This window comes from Macrobrachium nipponense, chromosome 8 (genome assembly GCF_015104395.2).
Source record: "Macrobrachium nipponense isolate FS-2020 chromosome 8, ASM1510439v2, whole genome shotgun sequence".
Taxonomy (NCBI): Eukaryota; Metazoa; Arthropoda; class Malacostraca; order Decapoda; family Palaemonidae; genus Macrobrachium; species Macrobrachium nipponense.
Genome location: NC_087203.1, coordinates 14,017,562 through 14,041,746, shown reverse-complemented (window position 1 = coordinate 14,041,746; position 24,185 = coordinate 14,017,562). Strand labels below are relative to the sequence as shown.

The following is a 24,185-nucleotide window of genomic DNA, read 5'->3' as shown; positions in this document are numbered from 1 at the left end:
TCTAGACACAGGTCTAAATTCTATCTGCAGTCTTTTGAGCCCCTGGAATGAGTTCTATTTGATTATTTCTTATGAAACTTTCTTTTATTTAGCTGTATCAGCAGTTACTAAATTTATTGCAAGCTTTCTCCTTGAGGCTGTTGTAAAAGCAATGTTATTTTATCTTTTTGCTTTAGAGCAGAGAATAAAATTAAGGCTAGTTACATGTTTTCAGAGACCTGTAAGAAATCCAATTTATCCTCTGGTAGGGAAGAAAAGGAAAGACTTCTCTGTCCTGTTGGGGCACTTGAAATTTACTTACAGTATATACTCGCATAACACGCAATCTCGCATATCATGTGACCCCCAAATTTTCACCCTTAAAAAATGATTTTATCACGTATTTCATATATCATGCAAGTTAAATTTGAGACCAAATAACAATGGGCTAACCTCTTTTCCTCCTCTTTATCTATTCAATTTTTTAGTTAGGCTAACCCCTTTACCTCCATCTCTTAATCTGTACCATCTTCTAGTTAAGTTTAGAAAAGTAAAAGTGAATGCCAAGAGTATCGGTAGTAATGATATAATTGTTTGGAAAAAGCATACAGCCAGAATCAGCTGATTTGCTATGAACAACCAATCCGATAACAACAGCCTTTTTGCTTGCATTTCAACCATTGTATGATAGTAAAAAATTACTATAGGTATGTTACAAATGACATTAAGGAGAATATGACATATATTTTTGCATTACAGGTAGTAGTCGACTTACTACCGCAATTGATTATGACCAACCAGTCACAAATCGATTAGGATGTAAGTCGGCCTGTGTTAATTTTCCGTAAGAATATTATATACTAGCCTAGCCTACACTAGGGTATTCCGTACCATCTTTACATATAAGGTAGCCTAGCCTACACTACACAGCATACTTAATACATATATGGCATAGTAATTATCAATTACAGCTAATTCTCTAGGTTCAATGCACATCGGTTTATGATGTTTCAGTACAAAGAAAATTTTAATAACATCTAACAAGTTAGCCTCGCGTATCACGATGATGATGATATCGTGGTACATGTATCGTATATGTACGAATACAGTAGCCTAGCCTTCAGTATACTGTATACTACATATCCGATATAATTTAGTAATTTATTAATATAAGCCAATTTGGAGGTTCAATGCATTCTGACTATGATAATCAGTAGAAAAAAAAAATAATGGACTCAGTAGAAAAAAAAAATAATGGACATGAAACGGGAATCAGATTCAGACTAACATCGGCATACCTAATTGAGCGATGTCTGGCTGCTGACGGCTAGTATAATTACGAAATAAAAACAATGAATATGCATCTTTTCTGTGATTGTTTTAAAAAGTTATACATTACAGTATCCAATAATATTGTGTGTATTCTCATATCATTCTCATATCATAAAATACTAACACAGAGGTCAGTGTTTTGGATTACATATCAGCTGATGGCGAATACGAGTTTATTTCTCCGTATTTAACTCAGTTTGGAGCAAATTGCCTTTCTTCTAGTTAGCGTAAAATATCTAGATACTTTACTTATATAAGATAAGGTAATTTGTCATTTTACTACGTGTTCTTAAGTCGAAGTATGAATTAGATATGCCTCGTGAAATAAAGTATTTTTTTCTTTAACAGATTGCGTTGTGGGCATGTTTATTTTGTAAAAATATTATGTGATTCCGTTTGCTATTTTCACTTCATTTCATCGTAGTATGAACCTTTACCATATCGTTACTTATCTTCTATCGATGTGAAAACAACAGTAAAATGTGTTCTTTGGAGACCTGAAGTTTTGATTAAAATGTTTTTCTCTCAATTTTATCTATGGTTGTGTTTGATGGCGTAAGTTTACTGGAGTTATATCTTTGTTGCCAATGCACGATAATAGTACTGTATGGATGAAACTCGCAAACTTCGGTATAGTACATTCAAACTCGACCATAAACAGAATTAGAGAAATGTTTTAATCAAAACTAATGGGCACAAAAAGAACACATTTTACTGTTTTCACTCCAATAAAAGATAATTATGTTAAAGCTCTTAGTATTCTGATGAGATAATGAAAATATCGAACGGAATCTGTTGATTTTTGTTTACGCAATAAACATGCCCTCAGCGCCATCTACTAATGAAAAAATAACTAAATTTCGTTCACATGATACGTCGTTAAGTGATATTTCCACTTGAAAACACTTTGTATAACGTAAAATAACCTTGTCTCATATAAATAGAGTATCTCAAGATTCATTTGCGCTAACTAGAAGCAAGAAAGTCGCTCTGATTTGATGTTTGACACAGCAAAACAAACTTACTCGCCATCGCCCTAGGCTAATTTTCAAGCCAAAACATGATTGTTTGCATTTTATAATACAAACAAATATGTAGTAATATGAAAATACATATAATATTATTGGATGCAGTGAAGTAAAACATAACTTTTTAAAAGAATTCATTATGCTTGTATTTTATCATACGATACTAATGTATGATTATTACATACTCGAATTTTATGTCTCATGTAAGATGCGACCCCCTTAAAATCAGCTCCAAAATTAGGTCTTCAAAAGTCGCATGATACGCGAGTATATACGGTAGTTAAACCTGTAAAGGGCAGTTATCCTTTTGTTTTGTGATTTTAGAAACCTAGACCATCTTTGTCATAGGTTAAGCTTGGTGGAGGCAGAGTTAACCTTTTGTTTTGTGGTTTTAGAAAACCTAGATGTCTCTTTGTCAATTGTTAAGGAAGAGGCAAAGTTAATTTTTGTTATGTGGTCTTATAAAACCCAGCTTTCTTTGTTAATGGTTAAGCCTGGAGGAGGCAAAGTTGACTTTGTTTTATGGTTTTAGAAAATGTAGAATGTCTTTGCCAAAGGTTAAGCTTGAAAAGGGCAAAGTAAACTTTCTTGATTATATATCAGTTTTAGAGTTTGGTCAGTATTGTTTTATTTTTGTTTTCTGCATTAGTGAAGTGTGGGCATTGCTTAGTGAATGGGAAACATATGTTTAATATTATAGATGTCTTGGGAATGTATTGAAGTTTTGTTGTGTTGTGACGTCATAGACCACAAGATGGTGGTGGCATGGTGGGTAAAATGTAAACAAACAATGGAGATCAACAGGCAAGGCTGATTTATTGTGGTGTTAGCTATTAGAGCTCTCTTCATAAAGAAATTTGTGGGTTGGAAGTCTGGTTCTATTGTTATTTAAAGTCTTAAGCTGGATTATACGGGGGCCGAGGAATGTGAACAGGTGGGTAGATATTATGATTTTTGCATATAAGAAAATATTCAGTCCTTTTTGGCGTATTTGAATAGGTTAGTGCATTAGAACGAGCTCCATTACCTTTAATCATTATTGAAGGTAACCATTCTTAATCTGAGAGCTGTTGCAACTTCATTTAGTGTTATGACATTTTGTCACTGGAGGATGAGATGAATCCGGTGCAATAGAAATGCAATTTGGTTTTGCCCGCTCAGAACCTAAAGTATGCAGAATCGTGTTTGAAAGCAGTAAAGCCCTTAGTCCACTACTAGAAGTGGGTAGTGTTTTCTCCTGAACCGGAGCAAGAGCAGTCCTTTAGGCTCTCTGTTTTTGGCCCAATGGCCCGTCAGGCACCCCCCTTTACCTCTGGCCCTTGGGCCCCCTTCTTGGCTTAAAGGAATGAGAGCTAAAGGGCCGTTGATCTTCTGACTTAGGCCGAGTTGAACAGGAAGGCCTTGTCAAACTCAAAGTCCTCGATGGCCTACCAGGCGACGATCTCCTTGACTGCTGCTGGACAGGGGGAGGAGGAGGCGCCGGACGTCTCCGAGGACGAGACTCTGACTTAGACACTGCCTGGTGCACCAGTCTGTCTTTGGTGTTAGCTCTGTCTGAGGAAACAAAAATTGGAACTCCAACAGATCTCCGTTCTTCAGTGCCAGCAAGGATTCGGTGTAGAGCTATTTCTCCATCCTAGATAAAGCCGCGTCCCTTCTAATCAGAAGAAGGTTAGCCTATAAATTAGCACTGAGGTGAGCCATATATGAAAACGCCTTGCCTCCAGACTGCAACGGACTGCAAGCGAGGATGCACTCACCATCCCCTCTGGGGACCTGTCGGAAGCTATCTTGGCAATAACCACAGACCAGAAGTTCATCCCAGAAACCATCTGCAACATGGAGGCTGCTGTAGATTCCAATGCTGAGGCATCTCGCAGAGACTAGGAAGGAGCCACCGACCTCACCTGCTCCAATGACGTCTGGGTTAAGATGGTGCGACAACAAAAAAGTAGAACTCGTAGCATAGTACTTCTTATGTCTCGTGAGAGGTGGGGGGTAGTAGCTTGGTAGAGCCCCTAGAGTAAAGCGAACTGTCCCGGCTCGAAACAGAGGCGTTAACCTTCTGCAAGAACGTGCCCCAACAAAGGAAGCTGAAGAGATGATTTGGGGTCCTGAGTAGCTCCCACTAAGGCTTCCAAGCAAGGAGTGTAAGACGACCGAGCCTGAGTCTTACTTTCCAAATTGTTAAACCACGAATGAGATCAACAACTTCCGAAAAGGAAGACAAAAACTCGTGCGTGTCTCCCTCCTCCTGCTCCGGCAACGGAGACCAACGACGAGAAGGATGTGCAGGCTCCTGTAAGGCACCTTCCCCACTAAAATTAACGGAAAAGTTAGCAGCCAAACAGCCCGAAACCCCAACTAACCTGCCTGGGCTGGGTCCGTGCGTCGGCATCCGAGACGAACCCACTATAACACTAGAAACATCACTTACCCCAACAGATCACTCATTAACATGTCCATGAATGGTCACAGGCGTGGCGGACATACGAACTTGAGAAGGGGGGGGTATCCCGAACACTCGTGATCGAAGGAGAATCCCCTAGAGTCGAACTCTTGGAAGTACCAGTGAGAGGGGCAGGCAAACACTCCTGCTGCACCGACTCCGCGCTCACTACCTTCGACCTCTTGACAGGCGCCTTGAGATCCTTACGGCGATGATTAGGCCTTGGAGAAGAAGGTGCACTTACATCATGTGCACGGGCAGAGGAGGTTGCAACATGCTCGCGATGTGCATGGACAGGGGAGGTTGCAACACATTGGCGATGCACACAGACGGGGAGGGGGGGGTGGGTGTAACACACCTGTGATTTGAAGCGGAGGACGAAGCATCCCCTGCAGATTGCACACAGGAAGGAACACTAACACTGCCCGAAACACCAGCACTCTTGTGAACACGTCCGCGTTGTTCCTCCCTCGTAGGCAAAGAAAGGACAGAGTCCCTAGCCTTCCAACACTTGATATGCTGACGGGCCGTAGAGGGGGAAGAGGGAGAGGAAACAGCACTGGTTTCTTATGCGAACTCTTCTCAGGAGGCAGGGACGAAGCAACACGTTTTCTACTAGTCCTCCCAACCGATAAGGCAGCCAACTTGACATCCAAAACAGAGTCCAACCTCTGAAGCACTGCCTGGCATGTAACCTCAGACTGATCTGCCAGAGAAGGCTCCGATGACAAGGAAGGGAGATGTAGCGAACGGGGCGGCAGGGATGACGTCACGGCTGTGAGAGGCAGATCAGAGGAGACGACTGGGAGAGGTGTCATCGACGGGAGTGACGTCACAGCTTCCCCTCGGTGCGAGGGGGAATGGAATCAGACATCACTGGCGGAGGAATACACAAAGATGGATCTCGTGACATCATCAACGGGGCTGACGCCACGGCATCTCTCCGTCTTGAAGAAGCGGCAGCAGACACTGGCGGAGCAATACAAGATGGTCGACTTCGGCTACCCACAAAGACGAGGCTGGGAGGAGGGGGGATGGACTGGCCAGTCCAGGAGGGGGTTGCGAGCCTCCACAAAATGCGCTAGTAACCCCTCCAAGGACGGGGGACCCCCTAGCCCGAGCGTCTTCCAAATCACCACCATTTTGGACGCCTCCGACTCTTGAAGAAAAGAGATTGATGAAAAAGCCTCGCCTTTCTCAGGAATCAAATTAACTCTCAAGGAAGAAGGGGCTACATTACAAACATCAGCCTGGTGGCCTCCTGATACTTCCAGCGACGAATCAATGGAAGAAAAGGAAGGAGACAGAGGAACAATGCTACTATGGGGGGTTGACTACTGCTGGAGATGAAACAGTGGGAAGAGGCAAAAAACCCTCCCAAGTAGGAAGGGTTGAAACCCTCCGATGTTCTCTCTTGCCATAAAACAGCTTCCACTGCTCTTTAGGTCATGCCTGGCATGACCTAAAACAAGAACACACAAAACCCGAACTCCGGGGCACATACGTTGATGCCGAGAAGGAGGAGAAGAAGCCATAATATCAGCCAAACACACACATACTAAACACAAGCGAAATGGGCAATGAACCGGGAAAAGGCCAAGAGAGTTTAACACGACTCTCCCCCAGGCAGTCAAAGAAAGACTGGCATAGCGGCGTGGTCCTTGACCACTCCTCACCCGAGCTACGCATGCCTTGCTAGTTATCACAAGATACCTTGTTTTCATCTGCTTTTTAACTGGATCCAGCTAGGCGCTAGAAATTATCCTATTGTTAAGACCGAAGGTTTGTAGGTATGAAAAATACAAATTGTCTTAGAAAATTTGTCATTTTTGGGAAGTATGAAAGTATATATTGTATGGAGAGTACCTTTATATCATAAAGGTATTTGTTTTTAGTGACTTGTTTTATAGGGCTTTTGGACCCAGGCACATGGGCCCCCTTACACCCTGTTCTGTTACATTCTGGCTGAACTCTTGGTGTCCTCCACAAGGCTGCTCTTTGCTACACACGTATGAGAGCCTTGCTCCCTGAATGGAATCCAGTTTTTGGTGGTGGTAAGATTCAGAAAGAGTTCCAGATCAGGTAAGAATGTTTTAGGTTTCATGCAAGAACCTTTTAGTTTGATTGGCTGAGCGGATTTTGTCTAGCTGCACTATCCACCATCCTCTTCTCAATGTGGGAATCTGTTAACTTAACATTAGGTAAGATTCATCTCAAATAATGTAAATTTTCATAAGATTTATTTGACTATACTTACCTGCTGTTAAAAGTAGACCTCACCCAGACTCCCCAAAACTTAGTGGGTTGTCATGGAGAATTCTTGCAAGAACTAAAACATCAAAACACTTGGCAGAGAACAGGTGTGCTAGACAGTCACCTGGGAAGCCATTCAATCTTTTGTTTGAATGCCCACTCACCTATTGGCACAGAGGTAAAAGTTAACTTTAACTGTAGGTAAGTATCCAAATAATAAATATTATTATGTCAATTGAGGTGTCCCCTGCCAGAAGGACATAACCCAAAATTTAGCACTTTTTAGTTAATGCTCGATGCGGGCACCAGAGACCATTATTGACCATGTGGTGGTAGTTTTCGGGTAGAAAGTGGCTCTGTGTCGGTGCTATGAAGGCTTGAAGTCACATGTTCCAACCTGTTTCAAACTATAGGGTTAAATCTTGTGTGGGGACCCGTGCGTACGATTGAGTCAGTGGGAGAGCCGGCTCAGTACACACCCTCATGGCAGCCAATCTGTGCACATTTACTCAAAATGCGTATTGCTAGGTTACGCCCTTATTGCAGGGGATGCATTTTTTTACAAGTACAAGCAAGTTATCATTACATAGCTTTGAACTGCATTTACTCAAAGTTTGTATATCTGGGTTACACCCTTTTAGCAGGGGAAGCCTCAATTCATGTCATTTGGGTGATAAAATCAAAGTAAGAATGTGGAATGGAGAATGTTATAATTAGTCCCTTGGCAAGGCTTTGTTTACAAGGAACTATTTTATAAAACTGTGAATTTATTAATGACCATATGCTTTTATTCCCAATAGCATAGTAGTTGATGCCGTCAAATAAGATCTTCTGACTGCTGCTGATATAACATTTTTCTATCTTTTGGCACAAAGTGTAGGCAAGCACTTTGGCCCATTTTTTTTTTTCTGCAGGCAATCAAGACTATCAGCGTAAACCTTTGACTTTTTCTTCTTGTCCGAAGTTGGAAAGTGTATCTCCCATTGTTTTGTTCATTGGTCTCAGCTGAAAGTTGGTTTAGTTGCATTGACTTCACTTTTCAGTTATTTCATCAACTTTAATCTTGAGAATTCTATTTCTGTCATGCTGAACTTTTTAATAAAAGTGTCAGTAATATTATTAACAATTTTCTCAAGGTCGAAAAATATAAAAATATAGCATTGTAGGTAAACCCTGTTGAAACACATACTTAGTCTCTTTCATGACTTAATGTTGTGGGTGGTTATTCTAATCATTCGTTTCGTACCAAAATAAAGAAAATACTTGTTAAACAGAACAGTTATAGCATTTGTTAGAAGAAAACATAATTGACACAATTAGGTCATGATAATGCACTTGTTAGAAGAAAACAAAATTGACACAATTAGTAATCATAATCAGAAGTCTAGTGTGATGAGTGGTCTTTTGAGGGACAGCTGCTGGCAAGTATTTGAATTTATAGCGCTGTGAAGTCCTTAACTTTATGGGTAATGTAGATTGTGTGCTATCCCTTGATCTGCAGACTTTGGTTGTAATATCCAGATTTTAAGATTAAAGGAAGCTTGAACTAAGACTTTGTCAAGCTGCAATCATATTTCAATGTAGGTTGGAAAAGTATTTGTGTAAACGAAGATAGTGTTGTCTAAAAAATCTGTGGGACATTTACAGTCCTTTTAAGAAGTTTTCTGGTTGATTTTCTTTGGAATACTTTTATTTGTGCAGTTCTTGAAATTCTTCCTATTTCTTCCAGTATTTCTCTATATTTTGTTTGTCATGCAGTGGGACAATTGTACAATTTTCCTCTGAAGAATTTGAATGTCAACCTTTGGGGACTAGAGTTTTTTTTTATGTTTTTTGGTTTTTTTGTTTTTTTAACTAGTCTTTGTGGAAATGTGATGTCTCTTATAAGTATGCAAGGTAATTTCTAGTGGCTGTTTCAGTGTCCATCTTAATGCATCAACTAGTTACTGCTATTTTTATCATTTGTTGCCTTGTGCTTATGCTCAGTTATTTGCAGATACTATAACAACATTTTTTTATACACATTCTTAACCTCTTGCATTTAGAACCAGAAAGTGTTGTCACAAATGACGGTTCAGTCACAGAACTTTGTGATGCATGTTAATGAAAATGTGGAAAGTTTGGAAAAGTTGGACTAGTCATTTCCTTCGTATATTAGTCATTGGAAATAGAGAAATGTGTTTGGAAGATTTATCTTCTGTGAGGTTGGCATACAGAGGCACTATCATCACTATCATATTTTTTAGTTTTTAGCAACTGGCCTTCACTGTTGTACCATAATTAGCAGTTTACCATTTTTGGCTATTTTAACTATACCAGTCGGCTAAAATTCTTGAGTTCTAGACTGGGTTAGTAATTAGTACCTGTACATAGGTTGTACAACGTTTTCTAAGGCCTTGATTTCACTAAAGCTCCTTCCTGGTGGTTATGTTATGACCTGATTTTAATATTCTTTATACAATTTAGAAATCTTGAAGTGTTCATATCCTTTATTGTGTGGAGTTCCTTGTTAGTACTCTTAATGCTGTAAGATAGACAATTTTTTCAAGAGTAAACAAATTATCTTGAAAAAGGGTAATATCTATTTTTTATGATTTTATATTGAACAAAAGTTCTCTTAACAGGGAAAGATAAGAGGAGTTTATGGAAAGGAAAAATGACCTGTTATTGTCTTTCAAGTGATTGACATTTTGCAACAACAAAAATATAAAGTTAGTATGAAGGTAACATCGTTCCCAACTTTTGATTCATTTACACCAAGCGATGTTAGATAGCACCTTAGAATATGATTTTAAGTTTCTTAAATGCTGTTAGATCAGGTTAGTACTCCAGACTTTCAGAGTGCTTTGGCTCTTTCACTATTTTCTTGTTCATGCACAGATCATTTATTATTCTCTCTCTAGTAACTGCATATGGTGTGTAGTTGTGTATGAGATTTTGTTAATGTACATCTTGAGAACTATACACAATATCCTTTTTTTTTTATTACGTATCAGTTTAGTGTTATTAAAGGTAGGAAAACCAACTTTTCTACACTTATTACTCTTAACTGGAAGCAAGTTTCTATCTAGTTGGAATATCAGAAAGCCATTAATTCTTGCAACACTGTTTTGGCAGAATATTCTTCCATGAAATATGGTAGTTCTGTTGTTGGTTTCTCTGAAATGGGTTTTGGTGGATAGCTTTCCACCATTACTAAATTGTAGAAGAATACCATTACAATTAGCTTAATTTTGTCACCAAGAAGGAATTTAGCAAGAAATATCTTTTTACTATTAATATTATATCGAAGTAACCCAGTACTTCTGTGTTTATTAGTATGGTTGCTATTCCTTGCTGAGATTTCATATTCAGCACCTTATAATCATGAGAAGTATGGGTAAGTTTTACATTATTAGAGTTAAAGAAGCATTCAGCAAGTCAAATGTCACCATTTTCTTTTTCTCCTTTAAACTGCAATTAATTAACCAATTTGGTTACAAGCTTCTCTGGCAAGATTATTAACTAGACCTTTTAAGTAGTCATATCCCAGGCACTAGCTCTTGAATACCTGTGTGTTTAATCAGAAGTCAGTGGAGAGATGGAAATTGTATCCAAAGTTTTTTGTTGATACAGTGTGAATGGACCTACATGTAAAATGAGAATTTCATGTAGTGACCAGGTATATTATGTCAATCCTGGTTGTGGAAGTGTCTCAAATGGTCAGGTTAATGCCTATTTTTTTTTTTTGTTTTTTTTTGTTTGTTTTTTTTGTGTATCTATCCTTCTTTCACCTTCCTCTATTCCAGTCTTTTGCGACATATTTTACTTCAGGTTTCTTTGTTTTATCGTGAATGTTGCTCGATTGAATGTGGTAAACACTGTGTAATGTGGGCACAGCTTCTTGGAAACTAAGCTTCGTAGCACACTCAGGTGTGAAATACAGCAAACATTCCACAAGCATTTCAGTATGCTCCGACCCTTCCATTGCAAATGTGTGGTAGCTGTGAATTGTTTTTCCAAGTCTAGGTATCTTAGGTATTAGGGCATTTGGTGTATCTTCATCATTCACATTGTCTTGTTAATGAGGGTAACCAAGTTTCCTTTGTTAATTTTTATACTAAGCAGGTTTGCAATATTGGCCTTCATGGCAGTACACTGCTATTGTAAACTAGGTGAAAGCTCAGAAAAGGCCCTCAATAATTTTGAGATATTCAATCAGGTACTTCAGAGTGGTTGTCATGTTAATGAACTTCAGTTTAACAGTACTGTACTGTACACCATACCAGAACAATATTGTATGGTACATCTGTCCAGAACTCTCTTCATCATCGTATGTCTTAGTGTACTCAGTATGCAGTTTTAATAGTTGACCTCCCTTTGTACGACATCTCATGAATTTTATTTATTAATTTTTTTTTTGTCTGAATGAATTCAAACCTGACCAGTGAGAATGAATTCAAACCTGACCAGTGAAAGGTTGATTGTTTTGATACCTGGCATAGAATTGCTCCCTTTTGAGAAAAATGCAGTCATCTAATGAACCATGTTATCCAGCCGTATTCATTGAATTTGTGAAGTTGAGTCAAGAAATTTTTAAGTTCTTCAGTCACTGGATAATGAATGCTCACAGATGGCCTGTTTTCTCACCATATTATACAGTTTCCACAATTCTGCAGAACTGTTTACAGTAGGCCACTAGGTATTGTTAGATATTTCTAACTTCTAGACATTTTCAAAATATTTGTCATCAATTTCAAAGCAAAACAAGAAATTTAAATATTATTGAGCACAATGATTTTGTGCTGATCAAAAACCAAAATGAACATTGCAGGCTTCAGTTGTTGACAATTATTTGGAGCCCAGATTCAGGAAAAGCAGCACCCTTATTAGCATTGCAGTTACTTCAGATTTCCATTATTCCCTTGGGCATTTGCCTTTACCTCAGTGTTCCCTTGTTTCGAGAAGCCAAGAAGTTGGAATGCTCCAGCCCCATCATCTACAAAATGAAAATAAGCAGGTTTTGCACAACATTTTACTAGAAACCCTCATTATAATACTACAGCATCTGAACTTCAACCACCTTATTGCCAAGAAACTACTAGATGATCAGACTCCTGGAAGAGGAAGTATTAGCTGGGCCTTCAAGAGTATTGAAATAACTTCAAGATCGAGAAAGAAACTGCTTGGGTAACTCGTCCACCCAAATGTTGAACGAAGAGCTGTTGTTAAGTTGCTGTCAAAGGTAAGCGAAGATTTGAAGCTTTGTATGTTAAACCAGCATCTAGAGAGCCAGCAGCGTATCATTCTATGGAGGTAAGCAGAACTACATGAAATTGCAGCTACTGTACACTAGTGGTGTATCTGCTGCTCTCATGATCATAACACAAGTGATGATGGTATTTACAGCAGCATGATGTGTTCATTGTTAAGTGTTCACATGGCTGTTTTCCCAGCATAATGATTTTTGGTTTACAGAACTCTGACTTGGTGGGACTATACTAAAGAACCAAAATAATCTTATTTGGAATCATGCCTTCATTTAAATCACCTGTGATTAGGAATGTCATTTAGTATGATGTATGAAGATATACCACAGGGATTGCCATTGACTCAAGTATGGTAAAGTAAATGAAATTTCACTGGTTTCAAACCAAAGGAGCATACTATAGGTACTAACCACTGGATATTACATATACAGTAGTCCATGACTCTTTGATTGTACCTAGAAAGTATTTATAAGCTTTCACTCTACATCTAGAGCTAATATGTAGGAAAGAACATTTACGGCTATGTAAAATGTGAGAAGTATCATATATGGCAGATTTTAAAGCTTAGAAGAAAAGCTACCTTTGCCATTTATGAGTATAGCACTTCCTTAGCAACATGGCTGCTACTGTTACATTTTCTTTCATTTTTCTTTTGACAATCTGCTATTGTTCACACATCTGTACAAGCCTTCAGCAAAAAGTGCAAGTATTTTAATACTGTAAATACATAACTGACTGTGACAATGAGACTGGGTAAGTCGATGACTGCTTGACTCTGACTGCTTTCTCAAAGTTTGGGTTGTCATCGTTGTACTTTTGCCAAACTTAAGTGGCTGGCTGGATTTGACTGAAACTACACTATTGTTTTGCTGTCTTGTGCTTGCCCTTGCCAGCGGTGTCAGGGGAAATTGGCGAGAAACTAATATTGCAGTCATTATAGGCTTTCAGAAATTCTGATTTGATTCTTCTGCATGTTAGGCAAATTATATTTGACATGCAGTAGTTTCTGGAGTTTCTTTTAGCCATCTTTTGAAAATATTTACCTATAATTTTTACTTTTCAGCCTTTGATGCAGTTATTGAACATGATATAAAATTATGAAGTCAATGTCTCCTTGTACTTTTAGTTTTGGAAACTGATGCTACCATTGTTAAAATTGTTGGATAACCTGCATCTCATAAATGTAATTAATAATTAAATATTAGGGGCTTAGTCTTTTGTTTTATGTAAAGTGTGCTTTGGTTTTTCCATTGTTATAGCAGCTTACTTGGGAAAATTGAGGAAGCAGTAAAATAATTACATCAAAAGGCATTGCTCAGAATGTACATCAGTGCAGTTGAAGGTACAGTTTCATTGGAAGGCCACCATAGCAGTAACAGAAAAATGCGAGATGAACTCACAGAAAAAATCAGCAGTGAAAACTACAACTCAGGAGAAAAAAAGTATATCTTAGTTTTACCAGACCACTGAGCTGATGAACAGCTCTCCTAGGGCTGGCCCAAAGGACTAGATATTTTTACGTGGCTAGAAACCTTAGCAACAGGATCTACAGCTTATTGTGGGATTCGAACCACATTATATCGAGAAATTAATTTCTATCACCAGAAGTAAATTCCTCTGGTTCAGCGTTGGCCGAGCTGAGAATCAAATTTCAGACCACCGGATTAGTAGCTGAGCGCGAAATCCACTCGTCCAACGAGGAACTACAACTCGGGAGAAAAGTAATAGGAATCTTCCCACTTTACAAGTGCAGTATATTTTTGTTAATTGCTGGTGACATTTCTGTTGAGAACTGTACTGCATTGTGTATTCCTCATTTGTGAAGTTGCTAGTTATTTTGAAAGTTCACTTATACTGTGGACCATTAATATGCTAATAATATACATATTTAAAAAACTAATGTTTGTTGTAAATGACATCTCATTAATCAGAAATTAAGCCTTATATGTATTTATTGAAGAAAGTGCAATTATGTGGTAAAAAGTTCAGTTTGATTGGTTAGTGTTTTCTTGGTACTTAAGTTTGATCTGTGAAAGAAAGGGCCAGATATCCTCAAACTTTCCTACATGCTGTGTTTCATGTTGAAAAAGTGGATTCTAATGCATTTACAGTGCTTGTGTTGAATGCATTTACAGTGCTTTTATTTTTAACTGATCCCAAGCATTCTGTAGTATTAGAATAAACAGGTAATGCTATTACAGGCAGTCCGCAGGTTACAACGTCGGTTCCGTTCTTGAGACGTGTCGTAAGCCGGAACATCGTGAAAAATCCTAAGAAAACCTTACTTTTAATGCTTTCGGTGCATTAAAAACTATGTAAACTGCATTCTTATTGCATTTTTCATCAAAAAAACCTTAAAATATTGATTAATTCGCATTTTTGGTGTCATATTTCATCTGCCAGATCAGTGTTTGTAGCCGTCGTAACTCTGGAACATGCGTTGTAACTCTGGAACATGCGTCGTAACCCTGGAACATGCATCATAACCCTGGAAATAATTTCTGATGAATATAATTGAAAAGCTTCGTAACCTCGGAACGTCGTAAGCCGAGACCGTTGTAACCCGGGGACTGCCTGTATATAGTAATTTGGCAGGAGATAGGATTGTAGATAGTTTGGTTTAGCAGCAGTTACATTTTAGTATGAAAAAAGTTTCTAATGTCAATAATAGTGACTATGGCAAACTTTTTTCACATTATTGTCAGTTGTGATTTCTCATTAAGATTTTCCTAGAGGATATTGGTAAATGGTAAAAGAATTGAAATTATGTATGGATTCATTTATTTATTTTGAATGAGAACTCTGCGTTTGATAACTACAGTACTTGGGATATACCTAGCAGCAGTTGCATTTTAGTATGAAGAAAGTTTCACTTGCCAATAATAGTGACTATGGCAAACTTTTTTCACGTTATCATCAGTTGTGATTCCTTTGTAAGAAATTATGTAGGTTTTGAAATTATATATGGATTCATTTATTCATTTTGAATGTGAACTGTGCTTTTGATAACTACAGCACTTTGAATACTATACCTATCAAAACTTATTTAAAACCACTGAAGTTTTTGATGCTGAACCAGATAGAAATAGTTACTGGTGCTGTATTGGAATTGTTGGAAATTAGTTGACATTTGTTTTTCATTTTTATTTTACTGAGAATTCTTTGTAATTAAGATGAATAAATGTTATTTAAAGAATAGAAAGCTCATTAGTGATATTGTAGAAGACACTTGAATGAAACAGTTGAGCACTAATATTCCAAATGGTGTTTAGCTAGTGCCAGATATAATTTTTTATTACCTGCTTTCAACATTAAAAGTTCCAATGGACATAGTTATGCAGTGGACGTAGTTTTTTATGTATTCTACTTTTACAATGCTCCCTAATTGCCTGCATGGGAAGGGTTTTCTCTCTCCCTGGATAGCGAACAGTTCATGCTTTTTTGTGTTGTAAGTATATGGTACTTCAGTATAGAAATACAGATGCTTCCCTAGTTGTGATGGGGTTACAATCCAATAAACAAAGGCAAAAAATATCACAGATTGAAAATGCATTGAGACACCCCAAGACTAGCCTACCTTGAACATAATTAGAACATTACATGAGCCAACAGTTAGGCAAAATCATCAAATCAGTCTGTTCTATAACAAGATGTTGAAAATCTCATGTGATATATGTACATTTATTGAATAATTCACTTGAGTTTGAAACAGAATGGTTTAATGGGTACTTATCTTTAATATTCACAGATGAAAGCACACTGGGCCTAAAGAGTTTTTAAATAATTAAAATGCAAAATGATTAAATTAAAATGCAAAATGATTAAACCTTTTAAAGCATTGGAACTACCATTGACTTTCTGTAAACGGCTGTGTTTATTTAGGATTATTGGGACATGCCTTAAGGGCTTTTCATAAAGCCTTTATTGCCTAGCACAGATCATCAGTAGGCTAAACATCATGCTTTTCTGCATCTGGTCCATCATCCATGCAACAACAACATTTCTTCATCTCAGTGATGGCCATTCTCGTCTTTTTGATGGCAGTGGATTTTACCAACGCACAGGATCACTAATGCACTTCTTATCCTTCAAGATTGTTCATATGTTTGATTGTAAATCCAGTGCCCATTATGAGTTTGCCACCTTCATGCATGGTGATTATCGTGGGTTTTTCTACAACAGTAAATGCCTCTCTCCTCATCTCACCAGTAACTGAAGATGGAGATAAGTACTTTGTAGGTATGTTGGATGGTTCAAAACTATAGGGACAGGATTGAATAAAAAAATAGTAGTAAAGCTAACACTATAGTGTTGCTGAATAACCACTGGTTCCATGCAATGTAAAAACACCATACAAACAAACTATAGAGGTTGTATACACTAGCAACCACATGAAAGACTTAGAAGTGAGGAATGCAACAGTTGTTTGAATACCCAATATTGAAATGTGAAATTCAGAATATGGTACTACTGTATTGCTATTGATATCATAAGTGAAAGTATCATAAACGAGACCATTTTATCTCACGGAGCACCTGTACTCTTGCGCAAGGTTAGGCTAGTGTTATGTAAGAGTTCTAGAAAACATATGTACATATATAAGTGTTCACATATCATTTACTTAGACCATAGAATATAAGATATTAAGCAGAAGTGTGGGGAGGGCAGCTTTCCCTGATCAAAATGGTATCTTTTGAGAATAAAGCATTTTGATTCAGTGGTCTAGTTAACTGCTTGATAAAGTAATAATAATTATGAAACAGGAGTTGCAGTGTTTCAGATGACAATTGTGGGAACAACAGAAAAATGCATTTGGCACCAGCAGTGTGTACAGTGTGATGTATATGGTAAACATTAAGCAGTAATCTCCTTGTACAAGTACTACTGACACTTTCTTTTGTTAGTAGTGTTCATCCCACTGCATTTGGAAACCCTAATTTTGCAGTGATAAGTTTAATGAGAGTATTTAAAAAGAAAATTTAAACGAGAAAATTTTTTATTGTGAATTTCTCAAGATTTTCTAGTCTGCAGAAACTGAATGACATTTTGTACTACTGAATATTGGTAATGTTGAGTTTCCTTGAGTACTGTAGGAAGCTGGATGGTAAAATGGAAGGCTTGACCTAATGGGTCATTCCGTGAATATTTGATATTTGTGGTGTTTGTCAGGTCGTGCATTTTATTACTGCAATAATTCTGAAGTGGACCATTGGGTTGTCATAGAGTCTTGATGGCTGCTATATGCTGCCTATGATATGAACTTGAAACATAAAGCACTAGTAAATTTTTATGTACCGTATTAAGTTGAATGTGCAACCCTGTTGATTTGTTCCCATATCTGTCACATATAATAATTTTGTATATGCAGTTAACCTTGGGAACTGTGTGTTTAAATGTTTATTATTATTTAATACCTTTTGGTAACTGTGCACAACAGTCCATAGCTGAATATTACAGAAACAACAATTTAAAACTAATTGTGATTCTGAACAGAACTATAAATATTGAGTACTTCAGTGGGATTATGTTAATGTCTCAAAATACCTAGCACATTTGCTTTTAATATATTTTGAGACACGCAGGTTCAGAATCTGGGTTTCTTAAGTCTGTATGGTATTTACATCTCTGTATTCTGTATTATTTTCTCATAATAGGTTAAACTTTTCCCTAAAATGAGGAAATTGGGATTTGTCTTTTGATAGTTTCTTTTGTAAGGTTTGGTAGATCTCTTGAGTCATCTTTCTACATTCTTTTAAAATGGAAATTCTTTCAAGTGATTTGTTTTTAGTACACATGAAGGTTAATTTTTGAAAATCAAATGTTTAGTAACTATGGAAGTCACTTTCCTTCAACACTGTGGCATGTTAATCTAATTGAACATTACAGTACTACTGTAGTTGATTTTATGGCTGTTGAATGTAGCCAGTGTAAATGTAACCATTTTTGTATGTTGACCTACCCTCAGAAACTCCTAAGTTATTGTAATAGGCTTTAGTGTAATTTTGTCATTTACGGAAGGGTTAAAAGCTATAAATACTTAATTCTTTATATTGTAAAATGGTAGCATTGGCACATCCAAAACTAAAAGACTTAGGTAATGAGTACATCTGAATCTAGATTAAGGTCGTTTTAAATTGACACTTAATTATGAATAATTGAATTTTGTTCCTTCTCTTGTACATTTTTCTTTCCTGTTTCCCTTCATCCTCGTAGTATTTTTCCTTTATTAACTTTTAATTTGAAACACGTCATTGACTACTTTAGCAGCATATTGTGGATGTTTGTATTTTGTGAATTTTATTTACTGAAGCAAGTCATTGAATAATATAATGAAGTTTAGAAGATAAATTTTTTTACTCAATTTTGGTGTTCAGACTGCATTGATTATTACAGGAACATAAGTTGGTTGGAAACTAGAGCAACTTGTTTGCATATTGACAGCACAGTAATTTTGAGGTTGCAACAACTTTTTTCTTTGTCATTTTGCTCACTTTTCTTACTACTAGTCTCACAATAAAATTTCCTCAATTCTAAAAAAAGTAAATATTTTAAGTTAAGATAAAGTAAGAACTTGGCTGCCATTTCATTACTGGCTCCATAGCCAAATTGGACTATTTAGGGGAGGGTAAAATTAATAAATTATATTCAAACAAGATGGCATGGAATTTAATAAAATGGAATTGTTTAGCTTGGACCTTTCAATTCAAGAAGTAAAATGTTCATGAAATCAGTATTCAGTAGGAAAAAATTCACGTGGCTATGAAGTGGAAGCTGCTTTAATTTCCTTGAAGTGGTTTTTACTTTATTATTGCCAGTTTTGTTTTCAAAGCAAATATTGCATGTTTGACCAGCATATTAAATCCAGTCAGCCAAAACTTGCAAAATTCTCTACTTCCTTAACTAGTTATTAAATTACCATAACATGTAGGCTTGTATCCCTTTGAATATTTTGCTTATTTTTCAATGACTTGCAGGAGGATCATTTCAGTCAGTTTTTGTGTCAGATCTTTGTTTTAGAGTAATGATTTCAAGGTACCAATAATGACGTGAAAAAATTGTAAGATTTGAAAACTGCTTTATTAAAGTGTTATATAATTTCAGAGTCGTGTTTGCAGTTAGAGAAGACCACTTTTCTAATCTGCAAAAAGCTAAATAAGAAGCTGAGCATCACTTCTAGTTCCTAATTATTTCTTCTTGTTTCTCTTTAGCTATCGGCCGGGTAGTATCGATGTCAGTTTTGTTAGGTCGGAGTTGGCTTTGGGAGCAGATGAAGATTGGTTAAAGTTTGAAGGCGGCTTGGGTTTGACTTATACAGATGCTTCAAAAACCAAGATTGACTGTAAAACTTCTGTTGTTGATGTTCCTACACCAGAGTAACTTATTTGGAAGATTTATGGACATCAAGAGAGATGAGCATTGTTTGCTTCTCATAAATTTCTGAAGCTTCATGCCCAGTCTACCAGATCTACAATATTGGAGAATGTGGGTTAGTGTGGTCGTTTGGATAAAGGAAGATAAAGTGTCCTCTTGCTTATTCTGTCACAATGTGATTGTGGACTTGAAAATGGCCTGTTACAGGTATTCAGTAGGACCTCGTTCTTTCCAGTTGCTGTTTTTAAAATGTCCATGAGGTTAGGTAGGCACTGGTGCCTCAATAGACTTATTAAGTTAGAACCATACTTATATATATATATATAGTATATTTATAGTGTACATTTTTCTCCTTGAGTGGTTTGGACTGTATTTGAGAGGTTATGATTTTAGTATCATACATTTTTGAAAATATTTTTGTGCAAGAGTCGAGTCGTTCTGATGTTTCAAGCATTGAAACGGACACTGTGCAGTGACTTTGGACTGTGGTTCAGATGGTTTATGAACTGTCTTCAGGAAATCTAAGACTTTTGTCTTAATCACTGAATTCTGTTGGATTCAATGTCACTCAGTAAGCCTCAAGTGATATATATAATGATTTTCATCTTAATCTTTGCACAAACTTCTACATTCTTCTTGATCATTTGTGTGTATGAATGTGGAGTGAGTATGTGCTTCCAAAGTTATGGAGTTTTTTAGTAGCATATTTTCAAGTGAATACATCATAACTAATTTGATATCTAGATCTACCAAAGAAAATCATCATCTTTGGACTGCCATGACAGAAGAAAACGAAATTCTCAGGGCTACCAAAGAGGATAATCACTCCTTTGGGGAGATGTTTATAATCTCAGGTAACTCAAGGATTGCATAGTTGTGGATCTACACGACGACTCTGGATCATCAGTAAGTTACAGGGTCTACACGACGTCTCAGGATCTTCACGGCACCATGAATTGCAGTTGGTGGTTGATTGTGGTATGCTGTTCTTCACCGTACCTTGTGTCATCTATACTTTTTGTAAGCACTTACTAAAATGGGTGTTTGGAATTTTACATTTCATATGACATAAACTTCATCGTTTTCATAAAGTTCACTGCCACCTCCATTATCACAGATTTTTATTTCACGTCACTCATTCCAAGTCTATTGAAGCATATCAGTGAGAAGTTTAGATGGGGATCATTATTATTGAACTTGAGGCAACATGGTGATATTCCAACAGATCAATTTATTGGGGTTACCCCTACAACGGAAAACTTAGTTCATCTGTAACATAATGGACACATGAATTAAGGGTAATTCATCCATTAAGCTGCAGGCTTTGTCTAAGCAGGTGGGTTGTCAGTTAGCCATGGATAATCTTGGCGTTTGTTTGCACAACAATGACATTGAAAGTTTCCGATCCATTCTGTTTTCAAAGTGATTGTTCGGCGTTTTGTAGATGATCATAGTTCCAAGTTAATGCTTTCTAAAGTCTAATCACATTTGAAGGGAAGAAGTTCAGCCCAAGGAATTTTTTCTGTCCATATGCCACCAGTTTTTCATTGGTAAGTGTTGTGCCTCTTAGGATTTCGTAAATTCCTATACATCAGAATTGATGGAGCATTCACAAGTATTTTAGCAGACAACCACTGTAGTTCCTGTGTACTCTACTACAATCAACAAGTTCCAGTCATCATAGTCAAGATGGTTCCAGGACTGCATCATCCATGTCAGGTTTTACAGTGGCACTTCTCCAAAGTAATGGATCCTGCAAGCAGATGTTTTATTATAAGAGCCACCATAAGCTGATTTCCAGTATTCCAGCAGTTACTTCATTTTTGTTATGTCATTCCAGTTGCTTAGTATTTAGTGCTTGTATTGTGATCAAACTTTCGTATGCTGTATCTGCTGTGAGTTTTAAGATGACAGTGTTTCAGAGTATAATAGCATTTTTGACAAAGTTGCATTTAAGAGACGACTTAATTCATAAAAACAGAAAATGTTTGTGGAATCAGCTAACTGTCCGTATTACGTAAAGACATTTGCCAAATTCCCCTTCAAGATCATTCAAGGACTTTCAGTTAACTGCCAAGGTGTATGTGACAATTGTGTATATATTTTGAACTGAAAAAATAAAATTAGCACTTGAAAGGCTGTTTTAACAAGACAGGAAGCCTTCTGTAATTTTAGAAATCTAATCTTTTGTAAATGGTTTTTCTTTCTGAGAACGTTTGTAGCTTATTACAAAAGTATTTTTTGATAAGTGGGCTTCAAATTAGAGTATTTGTTACTTTTCACCAATGTTTGTGGTGTCTCAAAGAGTGATGGTATCATCGTAAATTATATGACTTGTATATAAACTTCCTTCATAATAAATTAATAAAACGATATTAAAGTGTTTAATTTCCCAGTAAATTGCTAAGTATATTTTGGATGAAATTTAATTTTTATCTGTAGGTAGTACTTCACATTAATAGGTCACAGATAAAATTCAGAAAACTTGCACAAACTGCAGTGCAATCATCAATACAAGTTACAGGTATGCAATGATATACTACAGTATTATTTTTCCACATCAGTAAAGTTTTGGGAAAAAAAAAATTAGCTTGAAATTGTTTACTCTTTTAATGGAAGGAGCATTAATTACCATAACTTATGTAATACTAATACAATGTCTTAATTTTCCAGTCAGCGTATAATTAAAATTCATAAGAAAATCCAGTTCCTTGAGGTTACGATGACAATAGGCATTTTTGCCAGTGGCAGACACCTTTCATTGTTTAATAATATTAGGTATAGTACTATACCCTATCAGCTCCCTCTTGGCGATTTAGATGTCCACTTGTTGCCAAATGCACTTTTCTTGAGTTTTAAAGGCCTACCATTATCTTTTAATCCATGGGTCTGTTAGTGTCTCCTAGGAGCCATAGGGGGCTTACTGGACTTCTGCACTTTTCATTTACTCGTTTTTCTGTTAATTTACCTATATACACGTGTGCGCGCGTCAGCTTAACACCTGAGATATGAACTGGTAGGGATGGAAAATTTTTTTGCCTTGTCTAAGAAGAAACGTGTTTTCGTTGTTAAGAGCTAGAAAATTACGAGGGCTTTTAAATTTGAGTTGCGTAACTATGCTGCGTCCATATACCATACAACGTGAGTGGGAATATTTGATTTGGCATTGCCACACTGCCTATGCTCCATTAATATATGAATGGAAGACCACTGCTTAATGGAATTACTAAGTTCATTATTATCTAATAAAAAAAAAACCGTTACGTCTATATTGCAGGAACATGTCTAATAAAGTACAGGATTCACTGTAAGGAGTGGAGCGACATTTTTGCTACAAAAATTCTTGCCTTTGCTTATCAGTGGTAATGGAAGTAATGATTACTTTTGTGCATTTACATTTCCTTTTATCTGTCCATCTTATTTTTAGTTAACCCATTGGATGTCTTGGGTACATTATTTGCAGTGCTTTATGTTCAAGAGAGGCTCATGCTGATGATCTAATGTACTCATTGGTTAAATTTTGTAACAAAGATATTCAATTAAAATAATATTTTGATTTTCAGAATTATTGGTTCTAAGACTTCACAATATATCTCGTTAATGAGAAATTACATGGGAGGTATGAAAGGATGGTGACAGACATTTACAAGGCAAAATCCTATAGGTGAGGGGTCTAATTTATTTGATATTTAGTACGTAGAGTAATTTGGAATCTTCAGTACTTTTTTAGTTATGTATGTATATCTGTATATTTGAGTTACCAAAACCTCTTGCATATTTTTTTGGGGTACAGGCAGTCCCTGGTCATTGGCGGGGTGCTGATAGGGAAAGCCGCCATTAACTGAAACTCAGTGATTTATGGGGCTTATGGCACTGATAACCGGTCAATGGCACCTCTGTTAAGTATGTTATGAGGCCATAGCACTATTATCGGCACCTTTTGTCTCCGATAACCGAAACTTGCCCCGTTTTTGTACCATAAATCGCTGATTTTAAGTGCCATAAAACCGAATCGCCATGAACCGCGCCTGCCAATAACCGGGGACTCCCTGTATATTTAAGGTTGAACCACTTAATTGATGGTTAAGGGGATTGGCTGGTACCCCTATATATGGGGTTATAGGGTGAAAAAAGCAGTCATGAAAAAATTCATGCAGCTTCGTATGGCAATGGAGAAATCGTATAGGAAATATTTTGTCAAAATTCCTCTGACTTTGTAGTTACAGGGTAATTAGTAAATGTAACTCAATAAGCCAAAAACATTGATCTGTACAAGAAAATGCAATATTTCTTCTGTTATCGTAAATTTTGGTGATTATTGTCAAAGAAATTGTGAGCAATAGCACCTGTAGAGATTCCATGAGTCGCAGGAGAGAAGGTTTCTCAGCTTACCCTTGAAACCCTTCAGTGCAAGCAGAAACATGAAAGATGGTACATGTTCGAGTTCCACCTCTGACATTCGCTTGCTTTTACGTCTGTTTATCTGTTTCGGCCTGAATTTCATCGTGCCGAAGAGGAAAAGAC

The 24,185-nt window shown here is 36.9% G+C and overlaps 1 protein-coding gene across 2 annotated transcripts in view; it reads left to right on the top strand.

Annotated features, from left to right (window-relative positions):
* The window catches only part of LOC135222618 (leukocyte receptor cluster member 8 homolog), a 93,296-nt gene extending 71,255 nt beyond the window's left edge, over window positions 1-22,041 (top strand). For both annotated transcript variants that reach the window (XM_064260723.1, XM_064260724.1), the window contains one exon: window positions 19,499-22,041. In XM_064260723.1, coding sequence (XP_064116793.1) covers window positions 19,499-19,667 — 169 coding nt within the window. In that variant the 3' untranslated portion in view covers window positions 19,668-22,041. The remainder of the gene's footprint in view (window positions 1-19,498) is intronic.
* The last annotated feature ends 2,144 nt before the right edge of the window (window positions 22,042-24,185 follow it).